The 11,325-nt window shown below is 37.8% G+C and overlaps 1 protein-coding gene across 2 annotated transcripts in view; it reads left to right on the top strand.

Moving 5' to 3' along the window:
• Positions 1–9,609, top strand: part of LOC136252679 (serine/threonine-protein phosphatase 6 regulatory ankyrin repeat subunit A-like) — a 63,209-nt gene extending 53,600 nt beyond the window's left edge. The window contains exons 17-35 of one of the 2 annotated variants that reach the window (XM_066045234.1): positions 56–124; positions 254–394; positions 564–675; positions 921–992; positions 1,108–1,186; positions 1,270–1,309; positions 1,360–1,445; positions 1,629–1,716; positions 1,872–1,989; positions 2,145–2,209; positions 2,318–2,460; positions 2,611–2,642; positions 3,176–3,228; positions 3,329–3,418; positions 3,470–3,615; positions 5,150–5,241; positions 5,868–5,947; positions 6,411–6,502; positions 9,364–9,609. In XM_066045234.1, coding sequence (XP_065901306.1) covers positions 56–124; positions 254–394; positions 564–675; positions 921–992; positions 1,108–1,186; positions 1,270–1,309; positions 1,360–1,445; positions 1,629–1,716; positions 1,872–1,989; positions 2,145–2,209; positions 2,318–2,460; positions 2,611–2,642; positions 3,176–3,228; positions 3,329–3,418; positions 3,470–3,615; positions 5,150–5,241; positions 5,868–5,947; positions 6,411–6,502; positions 9,364–9,464 — 1,699 coding nt within the window. In that variant the 3' untranslated portion in view covers positions 9,465–9,609. The remainder of the gene's footprint in view (positions 1–55; positions 125–253; positions 395–563; positions 676–920; positions 993–1,107; positions 1,187–1,269; positions 1,310–1,359; positions 1,446–1,628; positions 1,717–1,871; positions 1,990–2,144; positions 2,210–2,317; positions 2,461–2,610; positions 2,643–3,175; positions 3,229–3,328; positions 3,419–3,469; positions 3,616–5,149; positions 5,242–5,867; positions 5,948–6,410; positions 6,503–9,363) is intronic. The other variant, XM_066045233.1, reaches the window with a different exon arrangement.
• The last annotated feature ends 1,716 nt before the right edge of the window (positions 9,610–11,325 follow it).

Here is an 11,325-nt window from a genome sequence, read left to right as displayed (position 1 = left end):
GCTATCTATACACATGTGTGTTTTGTCTGTTTATACTCTACCTCTTTGATAATAGGAGTGTTGAGTGTTTGGAGATGATGATCCATGAAGGATGTGATGTCAATGCTGTTGATGCTTCTGGGAGGTATTATTGTGTAGATATGTCATTGTGTGTATATAGATACAGTGTTGGGGCACTTCTCCAATATAAAATTTTGTAATTCGGTTATTTGTTTGAAGTACGTATGTTGTATTATCTGTATGTCTGCTATAGGACACCACTACACTATGCAGCTTCCACTGCCCAGTTCCAGTGTGTGCTTAGTTTAGTTGCTAATGGAGCATTGGTCAATGTCTTGGACAATAGCAAGAGGACACCACTTCACTGTGCCAGTTCAAGTGATGGTGATGCTAAGTAAGTTCTGACCTTTATTGATACAGTGTATGAGATGGTTGCAACGGTCTATGTATGTAATTTTACGCCTTGACACACATTTGCATGTAAATCATAATCATTTTCATAACTTGTCTATAGCTTACTATTTCCAGGCGTTTTCCAATTTAATTCTCTTATTTGTTTATAGCTGTGTTACCCACCTGCTCCGCAACTCTGCAAAGACTGCTCAAAGAGATGACAAAGGGTTTTCTTCTCTACATTATGCTGCTTTGAATGGGAACAGGAATGCTGTCCGAATAGTAGGTTGACTTGAAAATACAGTATATAAATAGGTCTAATATAGGAGTCTTAATACAGCAACAAGTTTTTTTGTTTTATTTTTACGTGGGGAAAGGATAGCCAGGTTCTCAGCCTGCATGGTGATCAATCACCTGCTGAGCTATAATGTCATTGTATGCTTTAGTTGTAGTGTATAGCTATTTTCCTTGTTTAGGTTGAACATAACTGTCAAATATTCTATATTGTGATATGTTATTATGCATAGCTGCTGGACTCAATGAGTGATGGGAGTGCATTTGGTACAGCCAACTGCTCCACTACACCATTTCATCTTGCTGTGAGTTAACTACGTTAATACATTAAATATTTTACCCAGTAAGATACGTACGTCCTTAACATGAAGTCCTAACTGCTGTATATTACACTCAGCTACAATGCATTCTTGTATATAGGCCTACTACAACCACATTGGGGTCATTGAAGAACTGCTGTCAAGAGCCAGCATTAACCTTGACATTGTGGATGACAATGGTAAGTGTGCTTGACTGTATGACTTAGTCACACTTTATAATATGCATTCTCATCTACGTATAACTACTTCTTTTCTTGCCTAGGCCGTACACCCCTGGATTTAGCATCTTTTCAAGGCCACAGGTGCAGTTTAGTGAGAGCAGTTTAGTGTATATATTTATATACCTAAACAGAGACATTGTGGAGTTGCTGCTGTCCAACAGTGCTACACTGTTTGTCGCAGACAACATAACCAGAAGGACTCCTTTACATGCTGCCGGTTAGCTAACAGTCTATGTTGTCACAAGTTCCACACGATGGAGCCACAGTTGTTTGGTACTTTTGACAAATGCTGAAGTAATGATGGTTGAACAACTAAAGATTCATTACATGCATGTTACACACATTAGATTTTTACAAATTTAATGCACTGATCATGGTTTTAATGTGGTGCATTCTGTAGCTTGCAATGGACATGCTGACAGTGTGCAGACAATGATGAGCTATATGACCAATTCAGCTCACATTGACTGTGTGGATTGTTATGGCAGGTATAAGGTGTATGTGTTAGGCACGCTTTGTTGAATGCAGTGTGGCTACACACATGCATGTACGTTAAAATATATCTAATGTATGTATGTGTACATATACATATACATACTTGCAAATCAGTGTAGTGATATTTGCATGTAAATTTTTTTTTCAGGACTCCACTGATGTTGGCTGTCATGAATGGCCATTTTGGTGTGGCTCAAATTCTGGTGGAACATGGTGCTCAGGTTGATTGTGCTGACAAGAATCTTCACACTGCTCTTCATGCAGCTGTAAGCTAGCACATGGCTTTAATGTCATTAAAGAATGCATACAGTACATGTACAAGGGAAGGACTGGGTAGGATTTGTGTATAACTATTTAGATACGTAAACGCAGATGAACATTTTTGGCTATGGCTTCAATACTTTTTGTAAACTATATTTAGGCAGCCAATGGGACTGAAGAGTGTGTTGAGATTCTGATACAGTACAAGGCTGACCCCACCGTCTCGTAAGCTATTTGTATGTGTAGTGTTATATACACAACTGCATAATATATACTGTATACACATAGATATTTTCTGGGTTATGTATTTACCCAATGTGTGTATCTCAATAGAGATTACAAGGGTCGTACTCCTGTTCACTTTGCTGCTCAGTCTGGACACTCTGGACTCCTTATCACTTTACTGCGTGCTGGAGGCTCACCAACCTGCCCTGACAAAACAGGCTACACTCCTTTGCATTGGACATCTTACAATGGTAATCTCGTTCGTGTATATATGTGTGTTCTATTGACTGTAGCCAGATTACTAAAAGAAAGATGTGCGTACCTTGTGTAACTGTTTAATGTGAAGTGTTTGTTTAATTGTGTGTGTTTTTCATTAAGGATGTTGTGTTGTTACTTTACAGGACATGAGAAATGTGTTGACGTTTTGATGGAGGTGAGTTTATACATGCAGGCATATAGGTACCAAGTTTTGCTTTCTTCACATATAGCCTCTTTTGATGGAGACATGAATGTCCAATGGCGGATCCAGGATGGGGCATTTGGGGCAAATGCCCCCCCTCCCACTTCCACTGAATGATTGAAATATTAAAAGGCCTAAAATTTATATAACTCATCAAAATATGCATATTATTGCATGCAAACTCACCTAAAACCAAAGTCAAACAAGTGTCAAATCGTCATACAGCCTTCATATGTACTAAGCACCTCTACGATTAATTATCGTGTTGTTGGTATTTAAGACATTTATAACCTTTTAAACAGCTTTCAAGGTTTCACAACCGTCTGCAAAGGCCAAAATGGTAAATTCAACAGTGAGACACTGCTTCAAAAATAACAAGACAATATGCTCCCTGTTTGTGCCCCTCCCCTTGCCAGTTCCTGGATCCGCCCTTGATGTCTGTTACACATTCAAAGCTAACATATACGTTTTGATGATCTCTGAATGTCTGCTCTTTCATATTACAGAATGATGCTGACCTCACGGCCGGGAGCAGCTTTTCTCCACTGCATTGTGCCATGTTAGTCATGCTTCGAGATCATGTTTGTGTAATGTGTATTTACATACATGTGTGGTCTTTTCGTGTGCATATACTTTGTCTGTGTTATAAATTTGATCAGCATCAATGATCACGGCTACTGTGCTGAGAACATCTTGGACACAATGGTGGGTAAAAGCATCAATGTGGATGTTGTTGATGAGTGTGGCAGGTAATAATACTACCTATTGTTAACATGAGAGTGATTATGTCGTGGGTACAGGGCAGCTACCCATGCAGCAGCTTTTGGTGACCACGTGGAGTGCTTGCAGATGTTGTTGAAGCACAAAGCAAAAGTTGATGTTATTGACAACCTCGGCAGAAGCCCACTAATGCTAGCATCTCAATTGGGTCAATTCAATGTTGTGGGTTAGTTGAACATTACACAAGCTAAACATGCTGAACAAAGCAAATGCTACTGTGTGTAGGGATGGAATATTTATGGAACCTGTGTTGCCATGGTTACAATGTCTCAAATTTTACCCATACGTATATCACTGATGTACATGCAATATACTCCAATATAACACACAAACATTCTAACAGTATATCAGTTCATGGTAACTTTAAGCAACCCTGGGTCTGCATAACAGCCAGCTACAAAATCACTGTATATATAACTTCAGTGGCCACTGTTCAACCAACAATCTGGCTATGCCTTTTGTGAATACTATATAATCTGTCTGGTGTCTGTCTTTGCTTAAGAGTATTCAATTGCAAGTAGTAGTATTCATAACAGCTTACTGTACTAATTATAAAATACTGCTTACCACACTATAACTGCCACATTTATAATTTTATAAAGACAATATATTTTTGGCTTGATTACCCTATGTTAGAATACCAGAGATATTATTACTTTTGGCTGTCATTCTTATAATTTACTAGCTGCTCTATATCAGACTGTAATTATATACACTTTGTAAACTATCGGAGGAGGGTGGAAGTGCTGCTCAAAAGAATTATGTTAATTGCATACCTCTGTTTAGAATTTCACGTGAGCCTCAATAGTTGCAATACAAAACTAGCGAACAGTGGGGATCACTGGGTATTTAGATTGTACTTCGTGTAAGCATTACGATGATGTACTTTGTTTTGTAAAATCACTTAGTTTTCAGTGCAAAACTGATGAAACACTTTCGCGCATAGTACGCTTCAGGTATGTATGTATATTCTTCAACAAGACAATGATGCCATATTGTTAGACCATTTACACGATTTAGTTAATCGCAGAAAACAAGCATTTTGCACAATTCATTTTAACGGTACTTAAACCGCTTCCACCCTCCTCTGGTAAACTATGTAGAGATGAGTAGAATTTGTTTTTTACACCGGGACATGGCCTATTTGATCCATAAAATGCATTCTGTTTTGAAGGTACATAAAATATTTTCATGCATAAGTTATTTCTTATCAAATTTCCACTACATAATGTGATGTATCCTTTGCCAAGAACCATGCCTTTGACATTTAGACCATCACTGTCATCCAGGTTTGCACATTTCTATGATTTATACATAATTTCCTTTGATATCTGCCAAAAATTAGAAAGCCAAAAATAAATTTTCCTTACTGTTAACTTATTTGTGTAACAAGATAGGCATCATTAGCATTGATACACTGATGTCACAATGCAGCACTGACGCCACACAAACTTGAAGGGCAAACTTTGGTGCCAACAGCCACAGTTTGTCATTTTCTTTCTCTTGCTTTATTTGCTGTCGTCAGGGAATTTTTTATTGCTTTGAGTGTGCCTACAAATTTTCTACGTTATTTAGACACCCAAGGGAGATGTAGACAAAAGCTATACCCTCAAACCTACAAATAAGTTGCAAGGCCACAACAGATATCCAGCAAATTCTGCATCTTGCACTTACATATATTTTTCTTTACATACATACAGCATATCTCATGGACAATATTTTCCTTGAAAAGTTAAAGCTGACCCAGCAAGATCAGTTTGGAAATACAGCATTGCATCTGGCTTGTATCAAGGTAAATCTTGTACAAAAGTGAAATGCACTAACATTTGTTTATGTTGAATGTTTGCAATTGTGTGTGTGTGTCTGTGTCTGTGTGTGCACGTCTGTGTGTGTGTGCACGTCTGTGAGTGTGTGTGTGCACGTCTGTGTGTGTGTGTGTGCACGTCTGTGTGTGTGTGTGTGTGTGTGTGTGTGCATGTCTGTGTGTGTGTGCACGTCTGTGCATGTGTGTGCACGTCTGTGCGTGTGTGTGCACGTCTGTGCGTGTGTGTGCACGTCTGTGCGTGTGTGTGCACGTCTGTGTGTGTGTGCACATCTGTGTGTGTGTGCGCGTCTGTGTGTGTGTGCACGTCTGTGTGTGTGCACGTCTGTGTGTGTACGTCTGTGTGTGTGTGTACGTCTGTGTGTGTGTACGTCTGTGTTTGTGTGTGTGTGTGTGTGCACATCTGTGTGTGTGTGTGTACACGTCTGTGTGTCTGTCTGTCTGTGTGTGTGCACGTCTGTGTGTGTGTGTGTGTGCACGTCTGTGTGTGTGTGTGTGTGCACGTCTGTGTGTGTGTGTGTGTCATTTTAATATATTGTACATACTTCCTGCTGTTTGTATGTACTGTATGTGATTGTTTAATGTATCAATTACAGGGTCATGAAAACTGTGGGCTGACTATCCTAGAGAAATGTGGTGATGAAATAATGTCCATTGCCAATCAAGACCAAAAAATGTTAGTTTTATTATTGTCAACCTATGAATAGATATGTAGCAAGTAGAGGAGGTTGAGAAGCACTCTAAGCATCACCTAATGATATTGTCCTTATTTGCATTGTTTTATGATTCACATAACCCTCAGTGGTCATAATACAAAACTGAAAAACAATAGGGTTAGTTAAATATTCAGATTGTATACTTCACATTTGTTTCAATGTACTTTGTAAAGATGCTTCAGCCCTGGGTGAAATTAATAAGTTACCAAACTTGTCATGTACATACATACTGTACATATTCTATAAACAGAATAATAATGCTTTACTGTATTATATTGAGATCTCATTTATAAATGAATTTTGCGTAATTTGTATGTGTCCAACCCCTTTAATTCAACTTGTTCTAAGTGATTAGATATGTATTTCATAATTTTTTTTTTGTAAAATTATATACTTGAACAATATGCCAAATAACTATCATAGGCCTCTTCATGTGGCAGCCAGGAGTGGTTGTGTGCAGGTTGTGCAGAATCTAGTGACAAGAGGAGCTGATTTGTTTTCAGTGGATAACGAAGGTAATAAAGTTGTTTTGCAGGCCATGTGATATTAGGTACGTACAGTATGTTACAATAATGCATGTTTCTCAATAGTTAGAACCTTTTTATAACAAGGGTGATTTTATCCCTGCTATAAAACAATGAAAAACATTGTGCAATTCATTTAGGGGTGGTCCACAATTTTCTGCTTTTTTGCGAGCGTATAAACCGTACACTAGGGGGAGGGGATAAAATCGCATGTACGCTTTTTTGAAATGTTGATCACACGAGTTGGCGAGAAATCAGAATGTAGTGATAAGGCTCTAGTAGTAAACCTCTACTGCTACTTATTCAGTGTCCAATTATAAACGGTGGACTAAAGTGAGCTGATGCTGTTAATGCATGAGCCCAAGCCAACGCATGATTGGACGAAATTGTGCTTTGGCAACTCAGTGAACTCTGGAAAACAGTGTAGCTAGGGTTAGCTACCAATGAAAAGAAGTTTTATGAAGCTAAAGCTTATTGAATCAGGCTACTGGTAAGACGGTTATCAGCGTGATAACACGTACCACATGCTTTATATACTTTTATTACAGCACTTACTTTTCTTTCTCTTTAGTCTTAGCCTAGCAATTAACACTGATAAACGGTTACAACTGAATAGCTTGTAGCTACACTGCTTGTTGCTTTTGTTTTCTACCTGCAGAAGGTGTTGTTGTGGGTTTAGGAATATGTTGGGTATGGGAGGCTGGATTATGTGGGTACTAATTTGTTTACACTACATAGTTGTGGTAGTTGTGGGTTGCCTATAGAGAAAACCTATCTCTGCAGTGTGCCAGTGTTGGGATGGTTTTGTATGAACACGTTGAAGATAGGCAGCCAAGAACTGTTTCTATGATGTGTATGTACACATTTGCAAATGTGCATCAGCTGCAAGTACTAATGCCTGTTATGTGTAGGAATGTTTTCAGGGTATCAGCTTCAAAAACATTAAAATGATAAGATGCCTAAAAGATAAAACAAATACCTGCTATACAATACATCCATGTGTCAATATTTATGCAGTATGCTTTGGGCTGGGGGGTAGGGGGTTAGAAAAAAGAGTACTCTTTGTACGCTTGCAAAAAAGCAGAAAATTGTGGACCACCCCTTAAGAAAATATATACATGAGAGAGTAGTTAGAATTACAGTATGTGAGTACAGGTATAGCAATGCTCCATACAGTGTGGGTATTGCAAACTACAAAAGTAAAGTTACTTTGTGCCTTTAAAAAATGCATACCGTGGCTATATTGACACCAACTAATAGTGCATGTCTTGGGCAGTCTTTAGTGGGATAAGCAAGACACTGATATAAAGTCTAAGTAGCAACAGTGAAGACATCAGTTGCAATGAAAGACTTTATTATTACAAGTACACAGAAAAATTGTAGAGTAGGGACCATAGCACATCGATAAAAGGTACTGAAACAAGTTGGAGTATGCACGATATTAAATCGTAAAGAAGTGTTATATCCCTACTGTGCATTTCCATTATGGTATCTTGAGCACAGTAGGGATATAACACTTCTTATTGTTTTACTGTGATTTAATATGGTGCCTACTCCAACTTGTTTCAGTACTTTTTATCGCTGTGTTATGGTCCCTACTCTAGTTGAAAATTCCAAATTTTTCTGTGTACTTGTTTGTTAACTTTTTTTTGTAAATACTTATTATGACTGGTGAACCCACACATAACACATCTGAAATGGCACCGCGCGCCCCAGCTATATCAATTATCATCTAAAAGGTGAAGTATCCATTATGCTTCGTTGTCAACTATGTTTAACTGGTTACACAGAATTTCGGATCAAGAACTGTTTGAAAAGCACCTCTGCAATCCGCGCATATATTAAAAGAAAGAAATGGTGCTGTGCGTCCCAGTTACGTATATTAATTATCGTCTGAAAGGTGAAGTAGCAATTATGCTTTGTTGTCTGCTATGTTCAACCCGTTACATAGCAGTACGAAACAAGAACTGTTCGAAAAGCACCTCTTCAATCAAAATAACCACTGCGAAAAATACGGACGATTTCCATTATGAAGGGAAGCCATCATGTGCTACCACCAAATCGACACTTTTCACTGTCAGCAAAGATGAATGGGACACAAAGGAGGACACTGGTAAGTCCATGAAGAATGCATTGTACATACTGCGGTATGCCAAAAGGCACCAGTCGGGCTGAAGCGACGTCAAACAGTGAAAAAATCAAGCCCGTAGCCTTAGCCGTTATAGAGTTACGCTTGTCTGAAGGCGTCAGGCAGTCAGTCAGTCAGAAAATTTCATTAAATAAATCATTTTTAAAATTCTGTAACAACTTGTTGAAAACATTTCAGGTCAATCTGAAAGTTTGTTTGGACTTAGTTTTACCTATCCAATACTGCCTCATCGTTGTCAGGGAAAATTGAGGCTGGTTTTTGGGTGATATTATTCCGTGGGCCATGTCTACTCCTTTGTGGTCCCTACTATACAGTAACTATCGTACTGTATGATACTATGTAGTCAGTTATCGTTCTGCTTTGAAGTAGATTCAGTTTTTTTTCTTTACCAGTGCTCCTTCTAAAGTTATATTCTTGAAACAAAGGAGGACTCTAGCTGGCAGTTAGTTTTGTAGTTACTGCATGTGTTCCGGCATGGACTAAATCTACAAGTTTTTTCTAAGGTTTTTTTTATGGTCAAACAGTGTCTCAGTAGTCCTGGCCACGTTATATTTATGGTAAACATGATTAATGTAATAGCTTTAATGTATGCTTGTATACATTGAATGAATAAATATTCGACTATAGATGCACTGTATAACACTACCAGTGTAACACTGTAAGGTGATTTTATTATACATGTAATGTGTATCATCATCATTAGGTTATATGCCAATTTTGTGCTGTGCTCCAAGTATAAAGATTGCTGAGTGTCTAGACTGCATCTTGCAAGCTATGCTGAATGCTAAGAAAGAAAATGACTAGCTATTAAGCACAGGAGTGTGAATGTTGAACTGTACACATTTTTTAGTATATTATTAGGTACTTTGTAGAGAGGTTTATGCAGTATTGTACTATATTGTACAAATTTTGTGTTGTGTGAAAATGTTAAAATGGTAATGACATGGTACCAAGGGTTTGCACGATTGGTTTGTCAGATTGTCACAGTTGATGTATGCACCAATGGCGGATCCAGGATGAGGCATTTGGGGCAAATTCCCCACCCCCTCCCTCCCCCCAACCCCTCCTCCACCCCACTGACAATGTGTAGGAGCCAGTCATACTTCTATTAAATACTAAGGTCAAGATCAGTTTATGAAACTCATGAAAATAATGCGTATTTTAATATATATTTATTACAAATTCACCTGTAGTGAGGCGGTTAAGTCATATGATCGTTCACTTTGTGATAAAAGCACCAAATTTGGTGTTGTGATACTTTACTTCATGCATTTTCATTTTAGGATGGGTACCATTAAAAATTACAATGGTAAACCCACCATTATTAACATTTTTGAAAAGCTTTGAACCAAGGAAACCTTACAAACATACACTTCTTAGCTCTACATGCATTCAACATATAAATGAACATGAAAACATGTTTGTGTGTAGCAAGAACATGTTTATAGTAAATTGCTTGTATTTTTCAGTATAATCATGGCCACACACTAGAGCTGCATTTTACCTGAAATGCATTGCAGCCAAAATTTGTGACCGAATTTGACAAAACAAGGCTTCCACACATCCAATTTTCTGACTTTAACAAACTGTAACTTGAATACTCAGTATGTTATTTACCTAAAATTTTTACACAATTCTTTCCCAGTAAATAACAGGTCAAAATTTTTAACATCACATGCTCCTTCATCAAGTTATTGTCCTTCAAAGTCATTAAACTGGATGTGTGTGGAAGCCTTGTTTTGTCAAATTCGGTCACATTTTAACAATTACATTGATACTCTGAATCGATTAACATCATGTTTTTTGCTGTTGTGGATCACTGTATAGTAGGGTACACAAAGGTTTGGGTATGGCCCATGAAAAAAACCACTCAAAAACCACCCTCACTTTTCCCTGATGAGGAGGAGGCAGTGTTGGTTAGGTAAAACTATATAAACCTAAAATAGCCTTCAGATCAACCCGAAACACTTTCAACAAGTTGCTATGGAATTTTAAAATAAATATATTAAACAGAATTTTATAGTGACTGAATGACTAACTGATGCCTTCAGACAAGTGTAACTCAATAATGGCTAAGGCTACTGGCTTGACTTTTTCACTATTCAAGGTTGTGCGAGATGGCTTCCCTTCATAACGGAAATCATCCATATTTTCCATAGTAGCTATTTTAATTGCAGAGGCACTTTTCAAACAGATCTTGATTCATAATGCTGTGTAACAGGCTGGACATAGCTGACAATGAAGCATAATAGATACTTCACTTTTCAGATAATTTATAGCTGGACTTGATGCAATATGCAATATTGGAATTTTAAATTTGAGTAGGGACCACGAAAAGAAGGGGGGTTGCTTATACCATACTGGTGTAAATTTATCCCTACTTTAGTTGTTTCAGGGTAGCTTTAGCTATAACCATGACTAAAGTAGGAATAAATTTGCACTAGACTAAGTGTGGTTACATGTGTAGGCAACCTCCCTTGTTTCATTGCTTTTTCTTTCTACTGTGGTCATTTAAAATTGCTAATTTTTCCATCCACTTGTGTTAATTATGGATGTTGCTACCAGTACACATTCAAGATATGGGAGTACTAGTGTTCAGCGATCAATACATAATAGAATGGCACAGAGTTATATATAGTGCAACTTATGGAGATGGATTGCTTGA

This window comes from Dysidea avara, chromosome 4 (assembly GCF_963678975.1).
Source record: "Dysidea avara chromosome 4, odDysAvar1.4, whole genome shotgun sequence".
Lineage (NCBI taxonomy): Eukaryota > Metazoa > Porifera > Demospongiae > Dictyoceratida > Dysideidae > Dysidea > Dysidea avara.
The sequence above is the reverse complement of the archived record's forward strand: the minus strand, read 5'-3'. Positions and strand labels throughout refer to the sequence as shown.